The sequence below is a fragment of the Polistes canadensis genome, unplaced genomic scaffold, assembly GCF_001313835.1.
Source record: "Polistes canadensis isolate GaletaPanama2010 unplaced genomic scaffold, ASM131383v1 scaffold_50, whole genome shotgun sequence".
NCBI lineage: Eukaryota > Metazoa > Arthropoda > Insecta > Hymenoptera > Vespidae > Polistes > Polistes canadensis.
The window spans coordinates 631,159-656,689 of record NW_014569597.1 but is presented as its reverse complement, the minus strand read 5'-3'; the positions used below and the strand labels follow the sequence as shown (position 1 = coordinate 656,689).

Below are 25,531 nucleotides of genomic sequence, written 5' to 3'. Positions count from 1 at the left end.
GTTATTTGACGATAATCTAACATTGGTCCTAGGTAAATGAAATTTTCGAATCGATAAGATGCAGTGAAATGTAGGAATAGGTAATATTAATAATAATAATAATAATATTATCCGATCAATGTACGATATATATTATTATATCGACTATCTCTGGTTAATTTCAACGAAGGCTGACCAGTCGGCCATACTTAGTAGTGCTTCTAGATCGCCTCGGCAAGCATAGGGCAAACTCTGCAACTAATTTCAATGTATAATTAACGTCTCACTACCCCATTCCAACCCTAAAGATCCTTGTCCCACCCATAGCTGCTCTTTCCTCGTTCTCCTTTCCTTGGTCCCGCCCTCCGAACTATCCCTTCCCGCCCTGCTACTCTAGCTGGACATCAGCTTCGCGGATTCGGCGGCTATTATATCGATTGTGGTCCGCGCTAACTTCGTTTCTACCAAGTTAAGTTCCTATTCTGGCAATCGAGGGACACAGAGGGAGAGAGAGGGTTGAGGCTACGAAGAGTAAAGGAGAGAAAGATAGAGGTAGAAACGTAGACTGAGAAAGCAGCTTAAGTTGATTGAAGTTCCAGACCGAGACGAATTGATTAAAATAAAATAAATGATTGTATTATAGTATATAATGTTTATGTCTCTCTCTCTCTCTCTCTCTCTCTCTCTCTCTTTCTTACGTCTAAAAATACGTGTCAAATATTTATTTGTATCTTTAACAGATATTTCCTAAAGAATATATTTAAGTATTTATCTAATCGCTATTTAGAAAAGTTAGAAATAAGAGAAAAAGATGTACAACTTTTCCGACTTACTATTCGTTATCGTAAACCATAATCGGATTGTCAGTTGACATTAACTCAGAACGTGAAACTTTTATGGCTGTTCGGAATACAGGATTTGCTTAGCTCGGCTATAGGTACCAACACGGGTACGTACTCATGATCAGTAATCATATTAAGCGCGTGTACAGGGTAATCAGATTAGCGGAGCTGGAGGTAATCCCGAAACTATTCTAAGTATGATTAGGCGTCCTTCTCGCAGCCCAGTCCAGGGCCAGTACCTGTACCCACTATTAAGATGACGATAATAGTTTGCCAACTACGCTAGCCTGGGAGGTTACCTGCCCTATGGGTTGCCTAATAATCCCTCTATGAGACTCTGATAACTTTACTATCCATCCTGGATCAACGACGCGTGGATTAGCTACATAATGGAAACGAAGTGTTTATCGAATTGAAGAATGTTTTTAAGATTAATTATATTTCAAGTAACATTTTAACTAAAATATTATAACGAGTTAACATATTTAAGGAAAATTCATTTCTCTATTTAGGTATAGCAACGCAAACTATATTGACCATTCCCGTAAACCACGTTACGAATAATCAAATGGTCAACTTGGCACTAAGCAATGGTCAAGTAGTTTCTACGACGTTGGCAAATCTTCAATCGATCGCCCAACCTCAAAATATGTTGAACACGCCAACGAGCAACGGTAAGAGAGCTTATCTTTCTTCTTAATAATTATAACACGCAATATCCTGACAACAAAAAAAAAACAGAAAAAAAGAAAAGAACTCTCTAAATCCTTGTAAATAAATTCGTTTGATTATAAACCTCTTGCATCGGAATAGCTAATTTTCTTACGCGAATCATGTATTCTTCCTACATTTAACCCAATTTGATAACAAGGTACAAAGTGTATTTCCTCGAGTTAGTATAAACGTTAGACTGAATGTGTGCACGTGCGCGCGCGTTTGTTTGTGCGTTAGTTCCGACAAGTCCGAGTCTGGCATCGGGATTAGGCTTGAATCCCGCAGCACTGCCTCACCTTTTGAGCAACAGTTCGGCGAGCCAGCAGCTTCTGAATGCAATGCAACCCCAGCAGCTGCTTCAGGCAGCTCAAGCGGCACAAGCTCAGGCAGCGCAAGCCGTCCAAGCTGCCCAGGCTTCTCAACAACCACTTCTCACAACGTCACCGCAACAGCACGGCCATCGACATGGCTCGCACATGAATCATTACACGGTAAGTGAAGCTAACGCTGTACCTCGTTCAATATCGTTACGTCTTAGAACATAGTAGTAAACGTGGTTTTGGAAATCGCTTTAGTAAACGAGATCATACTCTAACGCGTTCGCAAATCGTTTAATCAAAAAGTAAGATAATATTCTACATCAATAAAATAAACTACGATAAATGATTTCAATTTTCTTTCCCTTTCTCTCTCTCTCTCTCTCTCTCTCTCTTTATCTTTCTCTTTCTCTATCAATTTTCTTAAGTTTATCCGTTAGATTCTCTACTTTGTTAGATCGATCGTAATGACCTCACGAGACGAGAATTATTCTTCTCCGATCGCTTCCCGGTAATGTATACGAACTTGTATCCCTATACGATATATATACACGACCAAACCACGGAGTTTCCACGGAACGAATAGACGTTAACCATCGTAAGATCAGCACAGTACGACCTGAATAATTCCCAATAGCAAGCAATCTCGTTAAGAAAGTATTCCGTACCGACGGCGTTCCTTCCACTAATTAGACTCTAAAGTGTCCTGATCCCGAGACTCCGTCTCATTATTAAGTGCATAATTGGCGTGGAAGAGAAGAGTATTGTCGTTCTTCGGAGAGATAGGGGGAGGGATGAAGAAACTAATCCGTTCCCTTCCCTTCCCTTCCCCTCTTACTCTTTCTCTCTTTATTTCTCCCTTTCCCTCTTCTTTCTTTCTTTCTTTCTTTCTTTCTTACTTTCTTTCTTTCTTTCTTTCTTTCTCATTCTCTCTATCATCCTATCGTATCGTTCACAGCCACCAGAAAAGCATCACAGAGAAAGACCGGAACAGTCGTCGCCTTTGAACGAATCTGTAGTCTCCGCAGCCTCTGCTCTAAACAGATTGACGTCTAGCAATGGTGAGATTACCATCACGACGACGCACGGTCCTAGTGGAACTGGAGGAATAAAGGCCTCGCCAAGTACTATGCACAGTCCCAAGGAGGAAGAAGATGATCTTCTTAACGACTCTCCGAGTAAGAACGACCCGTCTTATTTTTCTTATCGAACTTTCTCAAACAACTCATCGACATTTTTATTATCAAGACTTTGTTCTTAGATCGAGAATCGTGTATTATATCGAGAAATTATATCGCACGACAAAGTTCATATTCTAACGAGTTTTTTGTTTCATATTTTTTTGTTATCGTATTCTTATCATTATTTATATTTTTCCTTTTTTTTACGAGTTTCAGTCACTTTTTCTTTAACACCATCTCACACTTATACATACCCCACATTTTCAATGAAATCGAGATTTATGATTTTCGTTTTTGTTTTCCGATCGGATTGTCCATTCATCTATTAACTGTCCGATTATTTATTAAACTTTTTCAACAATTGAAAATTTTATTAAATAGATAAGTAAAGTGAAAATAATGTGAAATAAATTTGATCGTTTCGAATAAGAAAGAAATTTCTCGGGAAAGTATAAATATTTTCATCGATGTATTTATTAATATCTTAGATAATATATTAACTGTCAGAATCTGTTTTGAGTGACATAAATCATTGGTGATAAGGTATTATATTGTTAGCAATCGGAAGACGATTGCAAGTAGTAATAACTCAGTCGATCCTCTGCACGAGAGTGTACTTAAGCTAGTCGCTGGAACTCGAGTCGAGTAGCTCGGTAATCCCATGGTAACGTACAACAGGATATCGTACAACATTCCGGCTCATTACGGGACATTAGATTGGCTACTTAGTGGCCGTCTTCTAGGAACCCATCGACGATTCCAACGACGAGGCTAACCTCGAACCTGCCGATAATAATTTTAATAATTCACAATCATAGCCGCGCTCCTCCATAGTCTGCCACTTCGTCATTTCCACTCGACTCGAATGATCATTCACCGCCTAACGATACTCAATTGCCATTATCGAATGGGGAACATCATCGAGTTCTGCTAACGCGAAGATAGATTATAACGTTGCTCCACACTTTGCGCGTAAGATTCACTCTCGGTAATTTCTTAACTACGTATATAAAGCGGATACTCAATTTCAATTTCTTGAAAATTCGGTATAGTGTAACATAGAAAAGATAAAGTTTTTATATAACAATATCCTTACGCGAAAGTAGAGATATCAAAATTTGTTTACGTAATAATACATATAATTAAATATAAAGATAATTATTTTGTAGAAACGACTTTCTATTTAATAATACTTATCGATTGTTATAAAATCGATAAGAAAAATAAAAATCCTCACATTTTACCTTATTTTTCTAACAAAAAGAAAAAAAAAATAAGTTCCGCGATCTTAGAAAAGTAGGCGTAGGAAAGTATTTAAGATCAACAACCAACCATCGTGCGGGGCAAGACGTTTGTTTATGCTTACGCACGCCTTAAAAAACATTTGGGGTGACAGATTTACGAGTGAAATCGATGTAATTCAAAGTGCTTTAACGAAGCCGCCACGGTTGATGTCATTAGGCAGCTTCTCGCCGGCTGCCAGGATACGTTCTGACGAATCGATCGAAAACGTGCACGCTCGCTCGACCGAGACTACATCGCGAGCCTAATGCGTTAGGAATGTGAGCCGTTAGAACGATCACGGAATAACTTCTGTGTATATACTGAATAAACCGATATCTCCTCGTGCCTATCCTCTCGAGTCTGCAATTAAGAGCCGAGATATGATACATCCTTCGTCATTTTTTTCTTTTCTTCTAACAAACTATGTAGTACAACTCCGAGTTACTATTTTCTAATTTCCTTTTATTTCACTTTGTTTTTTTTATTTCTCTACTCTTAATTCTTTTTATTTTTAATTAAGACGTTTTAATGTTACGTGTGTACTACATTCAATTATCGATTTCTTTTACCGATTCATAATTATCCATATTTCTATCACTTATTATTCATTATTTATTATGATAAAGTGAACGACGAGTCCTTACTTTTGAGGATATTTTAATGATTCGAATGAAATTTGTCTCGATTATCGTAGTACATTTTTCTTTTTGCAGATCAACCGACAATCAACGAAGCCACGAACAACGTCGTAGATGGTATCAACCTTGACGAGATCAAGGAGTTTGCGAAAGTTTTTAAGCTTCGTAGACTTTCCTTGGGCCTAACGCAGACCCAAGTTGGTCAAGCCCTTAGCGTTACCGAAGGTCCTGCTTATAGTCAGAGTGCCATATGCCGGTAGGCTCTTTTATTTGATATTTTTTCCATATAGCATTTAAAAGGAATAAGATACTATTATAAAAGACAAGGAAGAGAAACTAACGTCAATGAACAGAGTAGTCACAACAAATGAAATAATTATATACGACGAATAGTGTGCCAGGTCACTGGAAATGGCGTTAAAAGGGTCGACACTTTTCCATGTATACATACATACCGTTCGATATAAAAAAAAAAGAAAAAAGAAAATGAGAGATACGTTCTGTAGAATTTTTTCAATACGGTCATTTTTCAGGATAATATTAAATTCTTAAAGTTTGGAAAATAAAAAAGAATAAAAAAAAATATATAAATGTATATATATATATATATATGAGATTTCACGCATCTCATCCTCGCGTTCCTCACGAAATCGAATCCGATTTATGTACACGCAATTAACGCACAAACAGTGTAGTAACCTATCACGAATGATTTCAATGTCATTCGTGCAAGAGTTATTTGATTCACAACTCGAATGACTACGTTGGTTCCTTGAATCGAAGATGTATTTATATGATATAATATTTTTCTGGATTTTTTGTTCGCTTGAAATTAGATACAATTATAAATGAAGAGAAAACAAATCTTCGAATAGGAAGGACCGATGGAACGAGGAGGAACCAACGTGGTCGAGTGTGCCATTTTAGCAAAGCGTGTTAGATAAAATATTAGAAAAAAAAAGAAATTAATTAAAAAATAAATAAAATATATATTAAAAGATCAATACACAAAACGTATTTAGAGTCTCTTTAATCGTATCGACTAATTTAAGCATTGGTGATTGTTCCCCAGTGCCCTGGCTACCCAGATGTACGCTGCCTCGCAGATTGTGTCACAGCAGCAAGCTACGTACGTTCACCCCTCATATGCTACCTAATTCACCTAAAAATTAAAAATTAAAAAAAGAAAAAAAAAAAAAAAACTCTAAAAATCAACGCGGTTATACCCAAGCGTGCAGATAGGTGGTTCGTTCACGGGCCAAAGATAATAATCGTTCAGCTTTGTAGGAATAATTCAAAATATATAAAAAAGAAAATGGATCGACGAGCGAATAACTCGATGTCATTTTATTTTGGAACAAAAATCAATGTTTTCTTAATACGTCGCAAAAAGAAAGAAAGAAAAAAAACGTAATAAAATGAAATGATGCAACGACGAACTGATTTTTAATATTCACACCGTACGCGAATCCGATCGGGCATATTTGGGTATAGCTGCAAAACACTCTTACTAATTTCTAATTCCGCATCCGGAAAAGAGAAATTTGCGATAAGGAGCACTTTTTGAGATTAACGAATAGTTTCTCTCCGAGCCAGGGCATTGGCAAACTTGGGCATGATGTCGCCAACGCAACGAACGTATCGACGATACTCTCGAACTGTCGCTGTTTTTTCGTTGTTTAACCAAAAAAAAAAAAAAAAGAAAAAAAAAGGAAAAAGGAGAAAAATTAATACCATCCATCTATTTTCTTTTTCACTATTTATCCATCTATCTATCTATCTATCTATCTATTTATCTTTCTTTTAATTATCTTTGTCCTTTCGATCCTCAAATTCGATCTTCTTCTTTGGCGACGAACTGCGTTGGCAACATCATACACGGCATCACCAAATCTTCAAAAGCATGCAACGCGAATTGTCAATGTCCTGTTATTCAATCGATGCATGCCCTTTTTCTTAGTGCTCCTTCGTCGAACACACATTTCGGTGTGGACGATAGATCGTGTGTTAATTGGATTCTATTCGAAAACAAACACTCTTACTTTATGCTATCTAAACGAAAAATACTAACCAAGAAAAAAAAAAGAAAAGGAAAACAAAATGAAACGAAAAGAAAAATGTTCTCCTGAGGGGGAAGACAAATTTCAATTAAATTGTTCCCTCTCGTGGACATTTCTTTTTTTTGGTTTCTTTTTTGTTTTTCTTCTTTTTTTTCTCTCTCTCTCAAATCTATCGTTCTACTAAGGATGATTTTCTTAATACTATCAGACAATGATAATCCGTTATTCCTGTTCGATCTAGATTCGAAAAGCTGGACATCACGCCTAAAAGTGCGCAAAAAATCAAGCCAGTTCTGGAAAGGTGGATGAAGGAAGCCGAGGAAAGGTGAGACACATATCTCTCATTCACTCTTTCTAAGATTTAACCGTAAAGGATAAAAGTAGTAGATCTTCCTCCTTCTTCCTCGTACTTTCAATTACGTTTCGAAAGATCGTTACGGGATAAGCATCTATCGAGTAGGTAACCTGAATGAGAAAGTAATTAAAAAACCTGTCCAACGTAAATCGTTAGACAACGCGATCGGAGTAGAAAGGAAAAAAATTAAAAAGAAAAAAAAAAAAGAAAACTTACATAAATCTCGTCTTCCCCTAACTGGACCGGTCCCATACGCATACAGATACCTACGAATACATAGTCAAACGCATATACGTACGTATATTCACTTATCATAAAACAAGAAAAGAAGAAACATTTCGAGTATGGACGATCTTAAGGTGCATTCTCTGATGCAATTTAAACGCAATGAGAAATGCGTATTACCCGACACATTTCTACTTTACAATTAAATACTTGAAATAAACGGGTTACTTAACATGACGATAGACAACATGTCGATAAACGTGAGATTAGAAACCTGATCATATAAGCAAAACAAAAACGATTGATAATATCGTTTGCGTGACATCAAAACGTTTTCTCAAAAAAACTAGCTAGTTCCTTTTCAATAGAAAAGATAAGATACCATCCGATAGTTACTTTTTATTCGAAATATATTAGATTCTAACTCGAAAAATATAATATAAACGGAAGATAATTCAACTTTCTCGAATGTTAAAGTCGGAATCCTTTGAAACAGTTCTAAATGCTATACAAATAATTACTACGAAGTGGTATCCTATCGCTTTAGCCTCGATACACGATTATTCCGCAATCGTCCAACAGGATCTCTCAGTTCTCTCTCTCTCTCTCTCTCTCTCTCTCTCGCCAAACACAAACACACACGCAAACACATACTTATATGTATACACACACATATTCTCCCTCCAAGCGAAGACCGGGCCGCGTCCCGGGCGAGCGTGTGAACGCGTGCGTGCTAATTGGTAATTCGCTAATTGAATCCAGCTGATTAATTGCCGATCCGCGTCTAATAAATACGCGGAATGTTAATTAGAATACTGCAGACGGTGGTGAGGACGTTGGAGAAGAGGAAAGGAGGGTGGGCGCACGGGGGGGGTGGTAGGGAGGAAGGGAGGTAGGTTGGAGAAGGCGAACAGAGAACCGTTAACCTGGCTAAGTTCCGATGGCACACGCGAGTCTTCGAGTCCGCGGGTGAGATCGCGATCTTACGGTCAAACTTATGTTAGACGATATCTTCGAGTATTTCTTCTTCCAACGTAATTATTTTCTCGAAGATAATTATTCATTTTGTAATAGGTAATCAAAATCCTTTCGAATGTTTCGATATTCAATTCGTAGAACTCGTTAGAATATAATTTTTCATTATATTTATTAGGTATCAAAATAGTTGACCGCAATGAGTACTAATGTTTTCTATTATAACGCAATGTATCTTATCTCGATACAAAAATTGGGATCATTGTAGAAATCTAATAGATATAAGTTGATGATTAATTAATAAAAATCCTTTCGAATGTTTCGATATTCAATTCGGAGAACGCGTTAGAATATAATTTTTCATTATATTTATTAGGTATGAAAATTATTGATCGCAATGAGTACAAATGTATTCTATTATAACGCGATGTATCCTAGCTGGATACAAAAATTAGGATCGTTATAGAAATCTAGAAGATCTTGTTGGTAATCCGAGGAAAAAGCAATGAACAGTTGTTGTTCCGTGAGAAAGGTTGATAAAAACAATCGAGCAAGTACTTCTTCCAAAGATCCACTCAATTATTATAGCTGTATCTCTGAAGTTAGAATGAAAGAGACAGAAGAGTGTCTGGTTGGTAGAGATGGAAGGAAGTTTCATCTCTATGCTTTGGTCATTTTTCTTCTCATGACAGAAAACAGCAACAATGACCCATCTCGCATTCTCCCAACGTAGAAACTAAGCGCGAGCGACGGCCGCCGTTGCCGTTGCCGCCGCCATCGCCATCGCAGTCCGGGAAAAATGAAAGCGGCTAGTTTATGCGGTGCACGTGCACGATTTATCTGCCGAGTAATTAAACTGTGGACTAATTAAAATCAGGTTTCTGATGTACCTCTCCTCCTGCAGCAAACCTCCCTTCCACTCTCTCTCTCTCTCGTTCTTTCTTTTACGCACACAGACATATACACCAACAAGAATCTACTGTCCTTCTTCTTCGTCTTTTTCTTCTTCTTCTTCTTCTTCTTCTTCTTCTCTACCTTTTTTCTGTTCCTTTCTCTTACTTACTTACTCACTTTCTCTCGTTCTTTCTTTCTTTCTTTCTTTCTTTCTTTCTCTATTTCTCTCGTTGTTTCTCACTTACACCCACGCAAAAGTAAAGCCACCAAGGAAACTCCGGCACGTTCTTAACCGATTCAGCCCGCAAACCTCCCGGAATATCCTTCTTCGTCTTCCTTGGCAGCACTCCCTCCTCCCCTCTCTACCCCGACAACTCTCCTACCCCAATTGGAATCGTTCCGACTTTGGGCAAAGAACAGACGCGTTCTCCATTAGCATATTGTTTTCGCGAATTCGACGAAATATCACCGGGCGATGCTAATGGCCTCTAACCCCGTTTCGAACGAGTTGGCGGGGCAGGGGCGGGTGTTGGGGGGGACAAGGACGAGGACAAGGCCGACAAAGACACGACGTCTAAGGATTACGACACGAACGGAGTGCACTTTTTCTCTTCCGGTCCACGACCTGGTGGTACCTGGTCATTCGGAGTTTAAATTAAAAACATAAATTTTTGTCGTTTTGTTCTACAAAGAGAGAGAGAGACAGACAGAGAGAGAAAGACAGAAAAAGGAAGAGAGAATTTCGTGCCAACTCTTGCACGTGACGATTTTGTTGCCTGTACTATTATTTTCTTCTTTCTCGTTTAAACGTACGGAGAGAGAGAGAGAAAGAGAGAGAAATCGCGATAGAATCTTTTATTTTTTACCTTATAATGTTTTCCTATAATCAACATATTTCATAATCACCGGGGTGGGGGGGGGGGACACGTGTAATCGGTGTCGAAGAATATTGAAGATAAATACGAGTTATTGTTTCTCACAAAGGATTCCGAGACGTTTCGTAAAGTTGTTTTTTTTTTTTCACAATTAACTTCTATCTCGTCGTATATTCGTCACTGTTTCCATCCAAATCGCGTGACATTTTTAATAATTCGTAATACCGTTTAACTATAAATGGTTATCCCTGTTTACGACTGTTTTCCCGTATTTCCATTCACCCGTTCATTCGCGATCGCTAACTTTATTTATCTCGCTCAGCGGGGTGGGGGGCGGCAGTTGTTACTGAGAGTCGTCTCTCGTTGACTGGTCGAAAAAGTTTTTCTACGGTTTTGTGTCCTGTTTTCGAAAGGATCGAGAAAAAAGAACACCAACGGAAACAACAAACGGGTGGAACAAAAAAAAAGAAATAAAACGAGTTAAGCAAAGACGAGGGATGAAGGATGTTTTAACGATCTAAAACAAATGCTTTTCACGCGAATTAACTTTCAAATATACGCAGAGGCACATATATCCTCGATTTTAAAGTTTACAATTTTTTACGTAAATCTATTATATGCAAGCTTTATTTATAGGATTTCTCGATAAAGTCGATTATTTAAAGTATCATCCTACATTTTCTTCGGACATTAACGATCTGTATGATTTATATTTATTTATCTTATACATGATTGTTACGATGTAATAATTCAATATCATTTAAATCAATATCATCTGTGTAAAACATTATTTTGAACGTCTTTTAGAATTTTGTCTTTTTTCGTTCTCCGTCCTCAATACCATTTATTCAGATCATCTATTAAATGGTGCTTCCCGTTAATAAATACATAAATAAATAAATAAATAATCGATTTCATCGAAAAATATCTTATATATATATTTTATTATAAAATTGATAATCTGCAGAAAATCTTTCGAACGTTTTTGAAATTTTGGAATATTCATTATATCGAATGATACGAAACTAAAATTGAAAATTGTTGTGAAATGAATAATAATGATTATAAAAAATGAGTAAAATATTCTATATATATATTATATTAAATTCGTTCGGACGATTTATCGCGTTAGATACGAAAGGAGAAGACGATTTTACAGAATTTGAGCGAGAGCAGTGCGCGTGATTGCAGGTACAAGAGCGGAGTGAATCATCTCACGGACTTCATCGGAGTCGAACCAACCAAAAAGAGGAAGAGACGGACGTCCTTCACACCTCAGGCTTTGGAATTGCTCAACGCTCATTTCGATAGAAATACTCATCCCAACGGTGAGAGAATTCATTAAATAAACAATACAAAATAAATAATAGACAATTAATTCTTCTACGCGCAATATCGAATAGCAATTTTGCAATCAAATTCTTTTTTTTTTTTTTTTTTTCTATATCATCACGAGAGTACGAAGTTTTAACTGTGAATAATTAATTAAGAAAAAACAAAAAGAAAAAGGAAAAAAAGTAAAGAAAAGAGAAATAATAAAAATTATTTCTCGTTATAATAAAATTTGATAAATAATTTGTTTTTATTTTTGTATCTTCTTAGGTACCGAGATTACAACGCTAGCACATCGTTTAGGATACGACAGAGAAGTGATTAGAATTTGGTTCTGCAATAAAAGACAATCGTTAAAGAATACAGCGAGAATGATGAAGGGGATCGAGTAAATCGACGTTGATCGATGATCATCTATGGAAATAATCAGCGAGAAAGATGAAGATGAAGAAGAAGAAGAAGAATAAGAAGAAAGAAGAGAAGAAGAAGAAGAAGAAGATGAAGATGAAGAAGAAGAAAATGAAGATGAAGAGATGAAGATGAAGAATCGCTTCGAGGATGTTGTTTCGATGTCTCTGAGAACGAAGCTAGTTTGAATTTCAAGGATCGTTAAAGCTTTTGCGAGAACAAATTTGCGCGGAAGGATTATAGAGGAATGAATTTATTATTCTTTACAAAAAGAAAAAAAAGAGATGATATCCCGATCGAGTGATCGATCCCTTCTAGACATTTTTATTCTCAAAAAGATAACGAAGTACTTTTATAATCGTTCAGTTTCGTTCATCGTGTCAATGATCGATAAAGTGTGATATTATTTAAAAAATTCTTTGAAGACTGTATACACATCGATCTTTACGATCTTCTTTAGGTCCATCTTTTCCACGAGGAACAAACGAAACACAAAATCGCAGCGTCATCTAATCGATCATGCCCATGAAACGATCGAAACTGAACGAAATGCGCAGCGAAAAGTGAAAGAAAACAAATAAAATAAATTAAAATAAAATAAAATAAAATAAAAAACTATAAGAGACTATAAGTCCCTCGGGGCAATGTGATCGCAGAGAGTATACGAAAGATCTAATCTGTAAATTAGCTTTTATAGTCCTGCTCGTGTGAACATTTTCGAAAGTTAAACAGAGAAATGAAGCGAAAGATATATTATTACTTTTCGTTTAATATTTTTCTTTTTTTTCCGTTTTTTCTTCTTCTTTTTTTTGTTAATAAAACAACTCGAAGGATCTACTTTTCCTTTTTTCTCGAATTCTCGTCTTAGAAAAGAGATCTTTATTACCAACCTATGATAATTCTCATTTAAATTATCATATGTTGGTAATACTCTGCGAATCGGTTAATTAAATCGTGTTACCAATCGAAATAAGATTATCTTCCTGGTTCTCGTCAAAATCGATTTCCCATAAAAAGAACTTGGAATAGGTTGTTGACATGTTCCATGGGGAAAATAAGAAACCGAGCACGACTTTTATATGTTTCGAATAAATTGTAAATAAAAAAGAAAAAAAAAAGAATAAAAGAGAGAGAGAGAGAGAGAGAGAGAGAGAACGCTGTACCAGAACTTAAGTTAGGGATTTAAAATCGTTAAATCGATTCGATTGAATATTTTAAAATATCCTAGAGGAGAAACAAAAAAGAAACAAAAAAAAATGAATAAAGATTAATAAATACGACTGTTATTATTACTTGACTAACCGGATGCAATAACGCTTTCTAAGATATTCAATCTTGATGAGAAACCAGGGAAGAGAATCCCGATCCCAATAACGAATTCAATCATTCATTGGTATACAAAAAGAGGAAAAAGTAAATACCTTCGATGTTCTCAATGTACCATACGAAAGGTTTTACATGGTTTTACATAGCGAATTAACTAATGCAATATAACGCGAAATATGCGATATACGTTGAAAGTATAAAAGACGCGTAAAAAAGAGAGAAAAAAAAAGAAAGAAAAAACGAAAAAGAAGAAGGAAGAAGAAATAAAGAAAATAATAGAGCGACCAAATGGACGTTTAACACACCTCGCTTCTCAAACTTGTGACATGTAAGGTTTAAAGATTTGCGCAAAATAAAAATGAAAAAAAAAGATACAATAAAACTAGTCCGCGATCGTTTCAAATTAAAATGATAATGAGATAACAAATCATTCAAACGCGATCTCGTTTCTCAAAAGCCACATACGAATACACGCGCGTTTACGCACACGCCCACACACATACACACACACACACACACACAAATTTTCTAATTTTTTATTTGTATATTGAAACGTGAATACGGAAACGAGACTGGTCATTGTTTATAAGAATAATTTTTCAATTTGTTTAAATTATAGCATTAATAATCCTTGCTTCGTGTACTTACCCCTCTAACTGGAACGAAGCGTTCGCAAGACATCATTCGCGTATGTATTATTAGAAACTGCAGGATTCTACACGCTCAAATTAAATATATGTCTCATACATACGTACGTATATAGTAATCGATGCAACTTCTTTCGAGATATCGTTTATTATTATTATAATCTCTCCCGAAAAAAAATATGAACATCATTATTAAATTTGTGTATCGAATTTTTAAATAAATATTAAAATATAATACGATATGTGAGGAGAGAGGGGAGAAAAAATGGGAACGAGATCGAAAGCTTTAAAAAAAAAAAAAAAATAAAGCAAAACTGATCGATGACGAACTTGACACAATTTTTCGCATTAAACGTGATAATTTAAATAGCGAAAAGCCATAATAAACTAATCATTCTTTCTTCTAATAATACGAGGAAGAGGGGGTTGGGAGAGGGGGAGGGTAAGGGGAAGTGTGACGATTTGAACGATTTCAAAGATTAATATCGTACGTTTGTGCGATGTACTTCGTAATCCTTTTCTTTTTTTCCCCTTTCGATAAAAGAAAAAGAAATACGACGAGAGAAACGGAAATGTGAAAAAGAAAAAAAAAAAGAAAAGAAAAAAAGGTAAAAATAGATAAAGGGAAAAACGTGAGATACCTTCCCTATAATAATGGACTATTTACTACCGATACTAATTATTCATCTAAATTACGTGAATAAAACTCTTTGAGGAGAGAATCGATCGAAGATAAATAAATAAATAAATAAATAAATAAATAAATAATAATAATAATAATAATAAACATTAGTTAGGTGCGCGATTTCAAGTGGTTTAGCCCCGTGTACATAATATATTAAGATTATCGATTATAAGCGTTGTAATATTTAAGAAATAAACTTTTAATAATTATCGTAGGCTATTAAATAGCTGAATTTTGTGCGAAGTTAATTGACATGGTTAAAGTATACTTCTAAAAACGCGACTAACTTAAACATAACACAACAAGAAGATAGAAGAAGAAAATAAGAATAAGAATAAAAATAAAAATAAGAAAGACAAGGGAAAAGAAATCGTCGAGGATGTATCCAGCGCAATGTGTTTCGAGAGACAGCAAAAAAGAAAAAAGGAAAAAAAGGAAAGGAAACAAAAACGACGACGAAGAAGAGGAAGAAGAAGAGGAAGAAGAAGGAGAAGAAGAAGAAAAAAAATATATAGGGAGATTATTATTAAGATCTTATATAATTATTAAGAGTGCCGACGAGCAAAGTAATCTGTTCCTAAAGAGTTGTATCATAAATTAAGAGGAGAGAGAGAGAGGAATGGCGAGCGGATGAAAAGTGTGTAAGGGGGTGAGGGGAGGGGGAGTCTGTATACGTGGATAGTTGGGGTGGGTCTAAAATGGTCGAAGTCGGGGTTATTAAATAAATTCAAAATTCAAAATTTTGATCGATTCTAAGTGGGATGGGTGGGGGGTGGGGGGGGGTTAGTTAAAAGGGATCGGGGGAGGGATAAACTGGGGAATCGTATGTTATCCTTTTTGATAAAAAATAAAAGAGACAAAAAAAAACAAAATGAAAAGAGAAACGTTTGTACAGAGATATTCCGGTTATTAAATTTTGTTACGCGTATTAAAGAGAGATAAAGAGAAAGATAGATAGAGAGAGAGAGAGAGAGAGAGAGAGAGAGAGAGAGAGAAAGAGAGAGAAAGAGAGATTGAGAAGGAGGGGATGGGAGAGAGAAAGAGAGAGAAATAAAAAAAAGGATTATTAATTAATCTGTTAGGCGAGCTGCGTGTGGTGTAGTAATGACGGGTTTGCGGGCATTGGGGATGGGAAATCGGAAGGACGCACGTCCGAGAGAAAAGGTATAACGAATTAGGAATCATGTGTATTTTCTTCGTGAAATCGATATTCAATAGATTATTGCGGAAATATAAAAAACGCGAGTATTAAGCAAAGTAAAAGAAAACAAAACAAAAAAAAAAAAAAAAAAATAAACCATGTGAAACTGTATCCGTGAGTGTCATATTCCTAAGGAAAAAAAATGAAATAATAATAACAAAAAAAAAAATCATAGATCCACGGGCGAATGTTTCATAGCAGTTTCCGAGTAGAAAACGAGCCAAAAAAAAAAAAGAAGAAGAAAAAAAAAAAGAAGAAAAAGAAACACACAAATGTAAAAATAAAATAAATATGTACCTAAAAGAGAGAAATAATATCACGAAATTTTCCTCGCTCTTTAAGCTAATATAAAAAAAAAGAAAAAAAAATTTTTCTACATTAACGCGCATTGTTCCGAAATATAATTATGAACATTTGTGATTTAGGCAATAAAAATAATAAAAATAATAAGAAAATTAGAATGAGAGAAAAAGAAAAACGAACAAACCAAAAAGGGAAAAAATCTTAAAAAGGATAATATAATTGCTGGATAAGATGGAAAAAGTTAGAGAAAAAAAAAGAAAGAATAAAAAAAAAAAGAAGAAATAAAATAAGGATATTAACGAAGTTGATCACGATCTTAAAAATTGTTCCTTTTCGTCGAAAAACTCGCATCGCTGTTATCTAATATCGAAGAGGAAACTGTCCCTGAAACATCGCCCAGAGAAACCAAAGTTCCTATTACGTTTTATAAAATAATAACAAAAAAAAAAAAGAAAAATAAACAACACACACACACACATACTATTAACTGTACTGCGAATTAAAAAAACTACACTTGATATGTATATACGAGAAACAGGCTAAGCTAGTTATTACGCGATACAATCAGCAATTACGTGGATTCGTTAAGGAACGAGAAGAGAAGAGAGAGAGGGTGAAGAAATGTGAAGGGTAAGATGTAAAAGAAGAAGAAGAAGAAGAAGGAATTGAGGGAAAGAACAAGAAAGACAGAATGAATTAGAGACAGAGAGAGAAAGGACAAAAATAATCACGGAATAAGTAAACGAGGTACACCATGCGAAAGATCGATAATCGAAATTTTACAGCTATGGGAACAAATTGTCGTAAAAATGTCGTAACGACACAGGAAAATAATAGATCGCGGGGGTAGGTGAATTGTGAGGGAAGGGTACAGAAACGAAGTAGAAGAAAATGATGAATAAGAAGAAAAAAAAATCATACACACAGAGAGAAAGAATAAGAGTAAGAATAAATATACGAGGAAAAAAGGGAAGGGGAAGAGGAATTATTAAAAATAATAGAATAGAAAGAGAGAAAAAAATAAGAAAAAAAAAAGAAGTAAAGAAGAAAACTAAATACCAGGATTTTTCCTAACGCGGGATCGTACGCTTTTCTTTATCAGCGGACGCGACGTGAGAGAGATAGATTTGTTTGATTTATTTCAATCAATCTCATTCGACGCGACGTCGTTTTCGCAAAATACGACGTTAGTAATCAGTCCGTTGACCCTCGATGCACAGTAAGAATAATAATAAATAAAAAAAAAAAAAAAAAACACACACAGTCGATGATTAAGCACACAAGAAGTATACAATTAAATTAAGCAAGCCGTAGCTTTAGCTTGAATGTTAGCAATTTAGACGAAAAACATAAAGAAAAAAAAAAAAAGATACATGACACACGGGACACACGTAACAACACGTACAGCAAACACGGACACACAATGTAACATTAAAAACTACGTATTTAAAAGGAAATCAGAAAAAAAAATCTTAGCCGTTAAGCGAATACCTGTGTAAAATCTAGTAGGTGTCCACAAGAATAAAATAAAAAACATATATTGTGGTACAAATTACATATGATTGTGTCTCTCTCTCTTTCATTGTTACCTTAGTTATTCAATCCATCATTCTTATTTTTTAATTTATCTTTCCATCATATACGAAACAATATATACATATATATATATATTTGTTAATTTGTTTTCTTTTTTCCTTTATTATTTCCCGCACGCAGAAAACTTATATAATTACCTTCGTAATTATACATTCGTTTGAACGCGAGTTTTTATCCTGATACTTCGTTATCAGCAACCAATTCGAAATCTGGCTTCTCGTTAATAACAATTGGTTTTGTTTTACCTATCCATTCGATAATAGAGTAACCTATTATACCGATGCAGAGAATAATCATCAAAATGTGAATCTTTGTATGCGTGCACAAGTAAGGACTGTATATGTAAGTTATCACAGATCCAGTGGATTCCCATAGTCGAAAGTTGGAATAAGCTGCCTCTTCTCTTCCAGGGAAGAGTAAACCATTTAAAGCTAAAAATAAACGAATCATTAGAATTTGATTTTACCATCTGTTGACAAAATAGGTATTTCAATTCCTTGTGTTAGTATGAAACGTTTCAAATTGGTTATCTATGATTGATAAAATTTAGAAAATTTGTAATATCTTACAGTTAACTTGCACCAACCAGATGGAGTCACAAATACCCCATAATCCAGAAATGATAAAGAAGAGCATCCCTTGATTAGGAGTCGGTTTCCAGGTCAACATAAAAATTAAAATTCCCATGTGCAGGCAAAAGGCAAAGATCATCACGGAAATTCTGCCGGTTAATTTTATAATGGAACCCGTAGTCAAAGCTGCAATAGCATTGGAAATTCCGAAGCATATCATAACGTATCCAATGTTACTGATCCCCCAAGCGCAAGACACGAAAGACTGAAAATAAGAGACAAAGTAAAATCGTGAAAAGCAGCAAAAATGATCCTGAAGTATACTTGACAACTCACTGCGTTATAATCGGCAAAGAGAAAAGCTTGCTCCGCTCCGATGAAAATGATTATGGGCAAAATTAAAAGCTGACTTTTTTCTTTCAACAAATTCAACGTAACCGCCAAGAGTTTTAATCCTGTTAATCCTGCACCTGAACCCTTTCTACCTCTGTCATATCTACAAAAGAAAGAAAAAAGAAACCAACGAAACGTGTAAAAAGAAAGAAGGCCAAAAAAAGAAAAAGAAAAAAAAGAGAAATACTTATTTCAAATAATTCAATGAAGTTTGAAGAAAGATCGATGACAAAGAAAAAAGTATAAATAAGAAAAAGTTGTTAGTTACGATCCAACAGTAATATCGTTGGTGTCTATTACCTAGACAATGAATCAACCCCAAAGACTATAACCAAAGAAGCCAATATCATAAGGGCAACATAAATTCCAGATATCAAGTGGATCCTGTCTATCGGTGGTTGCTCTAGATTTGGGTTGTCGTTGGTAGACGAAGATGCGACGCAAAAATTGGCCCCGCAAATCTCAGCAACAATAGTACTGTTCAATGCCATGTTCGTTGATATCATTTCATTCTTTCCGAAAGATAGAACTGTAATAAAGAAAATGAAAGGAAAATGAGAACAAAAATAAAATACGACGAGATCTATCTCTCGTCCTATTAATTGTCTTCCTTTTTTCGAAATTATTCTACCAGACATATAGAAATATTACGAAAATATTACGTTCGCGTAATAAAATAAAATGAAAGATAAATATACCGTTACAAATTGAAAATTTACGATTTAGGAAATCGATAATTAGATATGCGATATACAAAACGATTGCACGTTTCTTCAGACATGATTGCACTGTTAATCAAGGTTACCCTCTCACAACTTGATCATTAACGTAATTGCTAATGCGATTACGTGTACCTACTCCTTATATTACGTTTAAACGTGTTTTATTAGAGAAAGAGTTTACTCAGGAGAAAGGTTAAGAATTACGAGCGGTAAATGGAAACAATGTGAACAAGAAGAAGAAGAAGAAGAAGAGAAAAAAAGTTAAGCTCTTACAAGAAAAAAAAAATGAAAAAAACTACATACATTGCTAAAAAAATAAATAAATAAATATATTTACCTGCCGATGATATGAGATTGCCCCATACTTGTGCCATCTGATAAAACATAAAGAATAGACCAAAGAATCTAGTGACCAAAACATCGGATGCTAGATCAGATAGAGTAGCATAAGCTTCGGACACGACCGTAAGATAAGTGCACTTGGCGCACCAGAGTGGTCCACCACCAAGTCCGACCATCAGTCCTGCTGGGATCATCGTGTAAAATCTTGGATAAAATTGAGCTGCTATGAATGGCACGTAAGTTAGAATAGCTAGAGACATTGTCCACTTGCAACCGAGCCAACTGGAAAGATAAGTATACTACTGTTATCGCAAATAAATGTTGAGAAAGTACGGAAGTAAGGATAACGAGTTAAAGAAATGTAATCTCTGGTAATAAAGTTCATTTTTAAAAGGACAAATTTCCTTGTAATAAGAAAAAAAAAGAAAGAAAAAAGTGGAAAAAGGAAAAGGAAAAATCTGAGAGGAAAATTTTGACGACAATTCGATATCTCCTTAATTACCAGAAGATATATTCGAACGATAAAAAATTTTTCAAGAGCTCGTAAAAGGTCTCATTCTCGTGCTATTGTTCTTTCAAATAATTGAGATGGGAGAAAGGAAGAAAAGGGATAGAGAGAGAGAGAGAGAGAGAGAGAGAGAGAAAAGTTTGTGAAAGAGGTAAAAGAGAATAGTTAGAAAACGAACGAATATTATCTTTTATCTTGAACGAGCATGTCGGTTGGTTGATAGCTCACAGATGCTGATGCCACCGTAAGTTTCGTCAAGGAGAAGAAAGTTGATAGGCAAAGTTATGGAAGGTTTTATAGACGTGCCTTCGTTTAGCTCATCGAATACTAAAGTCGATCGTTTCGATCCTTCTTACGGTTCTTCTAAATCCACATAAAATCGTTTCTCGCAATAACAAGAGCTTTTATTTCTAAAATATCTTTCTACCCGAAAGATGATCGATATTTTAGAGAATTATCTTTTAAAATACGTGGCTATACAGTTTCGCCTGGCTTAGTGCCAACTACTATTTACGAAATAAAGGATAAGAGAATATGTGACAAGATTACGTACAATCTTCTTATCATTTTCTCACCTTATCACCAAGGCCGGAAGGAAGATGTTGCTAAATATTAAACTTCCGTAGATTGCTGCTAGGGTGAACGTGCCCAGAGATTCGCTGGAATTTATGGAACTTTGGAGATTCGTTGCACCCATAAAGGCAGTGAAATTCATCATAAATGCAATTCCTATTAGTAATATGTTTTTTATAATACGCCATCTTTCCGTTGGCTTGAAACTGGCTCGTTCGGTTTGCACTTTGACGAATTGTCCGCTGTTGATGGTATGGTTCTTCTCCGTCGTCATGATAATTAAATTGTTTTTAATTATACAATTTTTTCTATGAGTACATCAAAATCCTTTTAATAAATTCATTTCATTTATATAAACTCCGTTGTTTATATATCACACGAGGAAGTTTATCCACATTCCGAATAACAAATATTTTTTTATCATGAAATGCAAATAGAAATCATCCTGTTAGTTTTTCTGTCTAAACAACAATTTTGAACATCGTTAGTATGTAATTAAGTAATTACTATGCTTACTGATATAATTAAATTACCAACTAATTATTGAGAAACCAAATATTTTTCCGCAATTAAATACACGAACGAGCAAATATCACGAAACATTTGTATTCAAAGGTATTCCTTTCTAATCATAAAGTGTGCAATAATTAGGCAATATCTCACAATCAGAGTTTAATCTGAGGTAAAAGCAGATATGTGTGAAATCATACTTCTACACGTATAATATATATTATATACACGTATATCGCGGTATATACCCATACACACGCTCACACACATACACACCCTACTACTACTGACGAAATTGATACTTCAGTGTATCCAATAACGAGAGGCATTATCGTATTTGCGTCGGAAATCTCTCGTGAATTATAATTCCTATCGTTATGAACGAGATGGAGAGATACGTTTAGAAGGAATAGACCATGCTCAATAGTCATTTCATTCATGATAATAATAATAAGAAACGGTAGGAATAGAGATACGACAAAAATAATATTCTTTGTTGGAAATTAATTTTATCATTGATATTAATTTCAATTTGATAATAACTTACATCCGTAAACGTTAACTTCAAGATTCTGTACTATTTCATCCGATTTTAAAAAAATTTTTTTTCCTTCATTTTTATAATATTTTTAATTCTTGAATACAAATATTAAGTTATTTGGAAAACATTTAGAACTATCGAATTCATTTAGACAGAACCGATATCCATATTTCTAACGAAAACGAATGAAAAATAATATTTATCTTCAATTAATTTTCAAATTATCTCGAAAACTTATAAACGCTCTTCGTAATATCATTTCGATTGCACCTATGGAATATCGGATTTCAACGAGTAGTATCGAACGTTGTTGAAAACTTGTTCCTGATCGTTATCGGTAACTGTTTTGTCCTTGAGAACTGGCATGTGTGAATACTTGGGCTGTATAACTGAATAAATAAACAACTCCTTTCTATTTGGCACAAAACATACTAGATTGTCGTTGTTATTTTTTTTTTTTTTTTAACTAATCTTTGATATAAAAAATTAGATCACATTTCGAATTTATCGATCCAAAACTTACTGTCAACATTTATTTTTAAACGAAAAATTACAAAGATCGATTTAAATAACCCAAAAAAAAAATGTAAAATTTCCTTAAAAAAGTTAACGAAATAAATGCAATGCGAAAGCTTGGAAAAGTAACGCCTAATGATGGAAAGTGATTTCATACGTTACTCGTCGTGATCGAGATTAGCTTTTAAATGAAACACCGAATCGCAATTAACAAATTTCATTAATACGTACGTGTACGTACGTGTATATAAATTAATTATGCAAACGTATGTACGGTATCACGAAATACGTATATATATATATACTACTCTAATGAATGAAAGATGAAATAGTGTCAAGATCGATAACAGAAGTTAGTTTATTTAATAAATAAGTATATCGAAGGAATATTAATCATTTTGGAATAATCATCTGACGAAATAATGATTAAATGTTAATACAGGCAATTATAAATAAATTTTGTTATAAATAACGAAGTGCTTTGACATTAGCATAACGAGATATTGAGAAAGAGGAAAATGTCGACGTCATGTCACTTCTTTCGACTAATTCGTATAAATAAAAATTCATATTTTTTTTTCTTTTTTACAGAATGCATTGCTACATTTATGTTCATTGTAATTTTTCTCGTGGACAATAAATTTTCTTTAACAGCACCTGTGTTAATTCCAATCGATTCCAAATCGATTCTTACAAGAACATCGAGACGATTATTCTAAACGTATTCAATAATTTAACGTAACTTTAACACTCACGTTTACTCTTTGATAAATATTATATTCAATATAACAACAAAGAGATAATAATAGAGAAAATAAAAAAAGGAATCTATATTATAAACAATATAAATTATACTTACGATGTAAAATTACGGTGTTGATAGACGATTAAAAAAAAATGATGATCCATAAATAAAATCCTGACGATTGAACGTGTTCATTCCGATTTTTCCATTAGTATGCTTCACACTTATTTCTTATAATATATTATGTCTGTTGTTTTTCCGTCGTTTGTTCTCTTAGTTTACTTTGGCACGTTTTATACTTGGTGGTTTGGTTACACACACGGTGGACACGATTGAAAATGATACTGAACCGATCGGGAAGGCGAAAGGCGATGATCGTTGCGAACGTTATTGTCCCCACCAGAATCCGCGTCCTCACCTTTAACGATAATACTTAACCGCTTTAGTTTTACCAACAGACGATGATTATTTCATCTGATTGCCGACTCCTACGCATTATTTTCCTCCTATCGTTCTCTTCGACCAGTTAATCAAATATTCACATTATTTTTTTGCCTTTCATATCGATGATCGAAAGAAATATATACAGAGTCGAGTTTTATTTATCAACATAAAACGCATAATCGATAAAAGTTAGTTTAACGTGTCTTATTATTAAATTACTATTTTGTTCAAATGGGGTAAACTAATTTATTGAATAAAAAAGAAAATAAAACTAAACTATTTTCGTTAGTTCAAATTTGTTTTTACATTCCACAAAATAATTATATAAATAAAAAGTTGAAGTGAAACAATTTCAATGGAAAGAATTTGTTAATCGAAATTTATTTTACTCTTTCTACAAAATAATTCCAGAAATATATAAAAAGTATTTAAGTGAAAATATTTTAATTGAAAAAGAATCGCGAAAAAAGTTCGAACGAACGCTTAGATCGCCTGGGATGCGCGGCTTGAATTTACTTTTTTCTTATTTTCCAATGAGCCGAAATCCGTAAATGCACGAGAGAAAATACTGTATTTCGAAACAATGACACAATTACTCGCTTTAATTAGACTTCCGAAGGTTCCGTTGTGCGTGATTCACGAAGCGATTATCTTCTGAAGTACAAAAACACGTAATCAGAGATTTATATTTAATATTTTAAAGAAACTTAGCGCGCACGTGAAAACCTGATTTACTTACATATTTATTTTTCCTTATGTTTCTGCATTTCGATTAAAAAATATTAAAAATATGGAATAATCTACATGTAAAAGCTCGGACAACGAGCTTTCGTGATATTTTTCACACGAATGTTTTATATTATTAATTAAATATGAGAACTCTCATTGTCTTAATTTGTCCGAATATCTATAGATTTAACATATATATATATAAAGTAACAATTAATTAATTAATTTTTTATATGCCTCTCACTTCTGTTTAGATAATTGTTGGTAATACCGAAGCTAGTGAACACGATTGCATAATTTTCATTCGCCGATACGTTTTTCATTAATGAAATCGCAAAGGATTAACGCGTTGTTCGTTTAAAGAGATCGACTATTCATAGTAGTTTATGGTGATCATCCAGATAAATATCGTTGACATGATTTTCTATTTTTGTTAGATATTAACCATAATCAATCGATTTTATATAATACTTTACCGAAATTATATTATTTTTCTTTAATTTTCTCTAAGATACCTGAGAATTATTCAAGTTTCAATATTATATTACATTATTATCATATCTATCGAATATTTCAAAGTCGAGATGATCAAATACTTTGATAAATGGTTTGAAAAATTAGCTTTCTAGCAAATATTTTCTTCGATTTTAAAAGCACAATTCTGTTTTACCTTTGGTTACTTTTATAATGGTTAGCATAAATCATACGATTTTTCTCTGCTTCTTCTTTTTCTTCCTCTATATTTTTCTTTATTCCTATCTCTCTGTACGCGTATATACCGAGGTACTTACGGAATACTGTCGGTATTTGTAATAAATCTCACGATGCTTTGTTATCGTCTATGATTTCAATTCCGTAGCTTTCCGTTACGTGTTTTCCTCAAAATGCATTTAAATCTTCTCGATAATATATTCCAAAAGAAGAGACTTATTTCCTTATTGTTTCTTGGTTTTTAATAATCAAATTTAGGATGTCGAACGATACGATAAAAATATTTAACAATTTAATTACATATCTCATTCTTTATATTTTTTTACAAATTAATTTATAAAAATATAATTTTCTATAAATAATAATTACAAATTAATGAATTGGAGCC

At 34.1% G+C, this 25,531-nt stretch overlaps 2 protein-coding genes across 10 annotated transcripts in view; one reads left to right on the top strand and one right to left on the bottom strand.

Moving 5' to 3' along the window:
- LOC106785415 (POU domain, class 6, transcription factor 2) overlaps positions 1–14,360 on the top strand; it is a 129,431-nt gene extending 115,071 nt beyond the window's left edge. For 4 of the 6 annotated variants that reach the window (XM_014745845.1, XM_014745848.1, XM_014745847.1 and 1 more), the window contains 8 exons: positions 1,334–1,495; positions 1,773–2,026; positions 2,811–3,030; positions 5,031–5,211; positions 6,028–6,084; positions 7,257–7,340; positions 11,516–11,667; positions 11,942–14,360. In XM_014745845.1, the coding sequence (XP_014601331.1) occupies positions 1,334–1,495; positions 1,773–2,026; positions 2,811–3,030; positions 5,031–5,211; positions 6,028–6,084; positions 7,257–7,340; positions 11,516–11,667; positions 11,942–12,063 (1,232 nt within the window). In that variant the 3' untranslated portion in view covers positions 12,064–14,360. The remainder of the gene's footprint in view (positions 1–1,333; positions 1,496–1,772; positions 2,027–2,810; positions 3,031–5,030; positions 5,212–6,027; positions 6,085–7,256; positions 7,341–11,515; positions 11,668–11,941) is intronic. The other 2 variants (XM_014745844.1, XM_014745846.1) reach the window with 2 other exon arrangements.
- A 3,400-nt stretch (positions 14,361–17,760) lies between these two features.
- Positions 17,761–23,621, bottom strand: LOC106785414 (UNC93-like protein). 4 transcript variants are annotated; one of them, XM_014745840.1, is made up of 7 exons: positions 23,374–23,621; positions 20,950–21,408; positions 19,862–20,148; positions 19,103–19,331; positions 18,746–18,905; positions 18,407–18,674; positions 17,761–18,268 (listed from the first exon to the last, which is right to left on the bottom strand). In XM_014745840.1, exons 2-7 carry the CDS (start codon positions 21,219–21,221, stop codon positions 18,009–18,011), a joined length of 1,476 nt encoding a protein of 491 aa, XP_014601326.1. In that variant the 5' UTR covers positions 21,222–21,408; positions 23,374–23,621; the 3' UTR covers positions 17,761–18,008. The 4 variants fall into 4 exon arrangements, with proteins under 4 accessions (XP_014601326.1, XP_014601324.1, XP_014601328.1 ...); XM_014745838.1 differs by having other exon boundaries at positions 20,950–21,255; positions 23,374–23,610; XM_014745842.1 differs by having other exon boundaries at positions 20,950–21,206; positions 23,374–23,441.
- Positions 23,622–25,531: the final 1,910 nt, after the last annotated feature.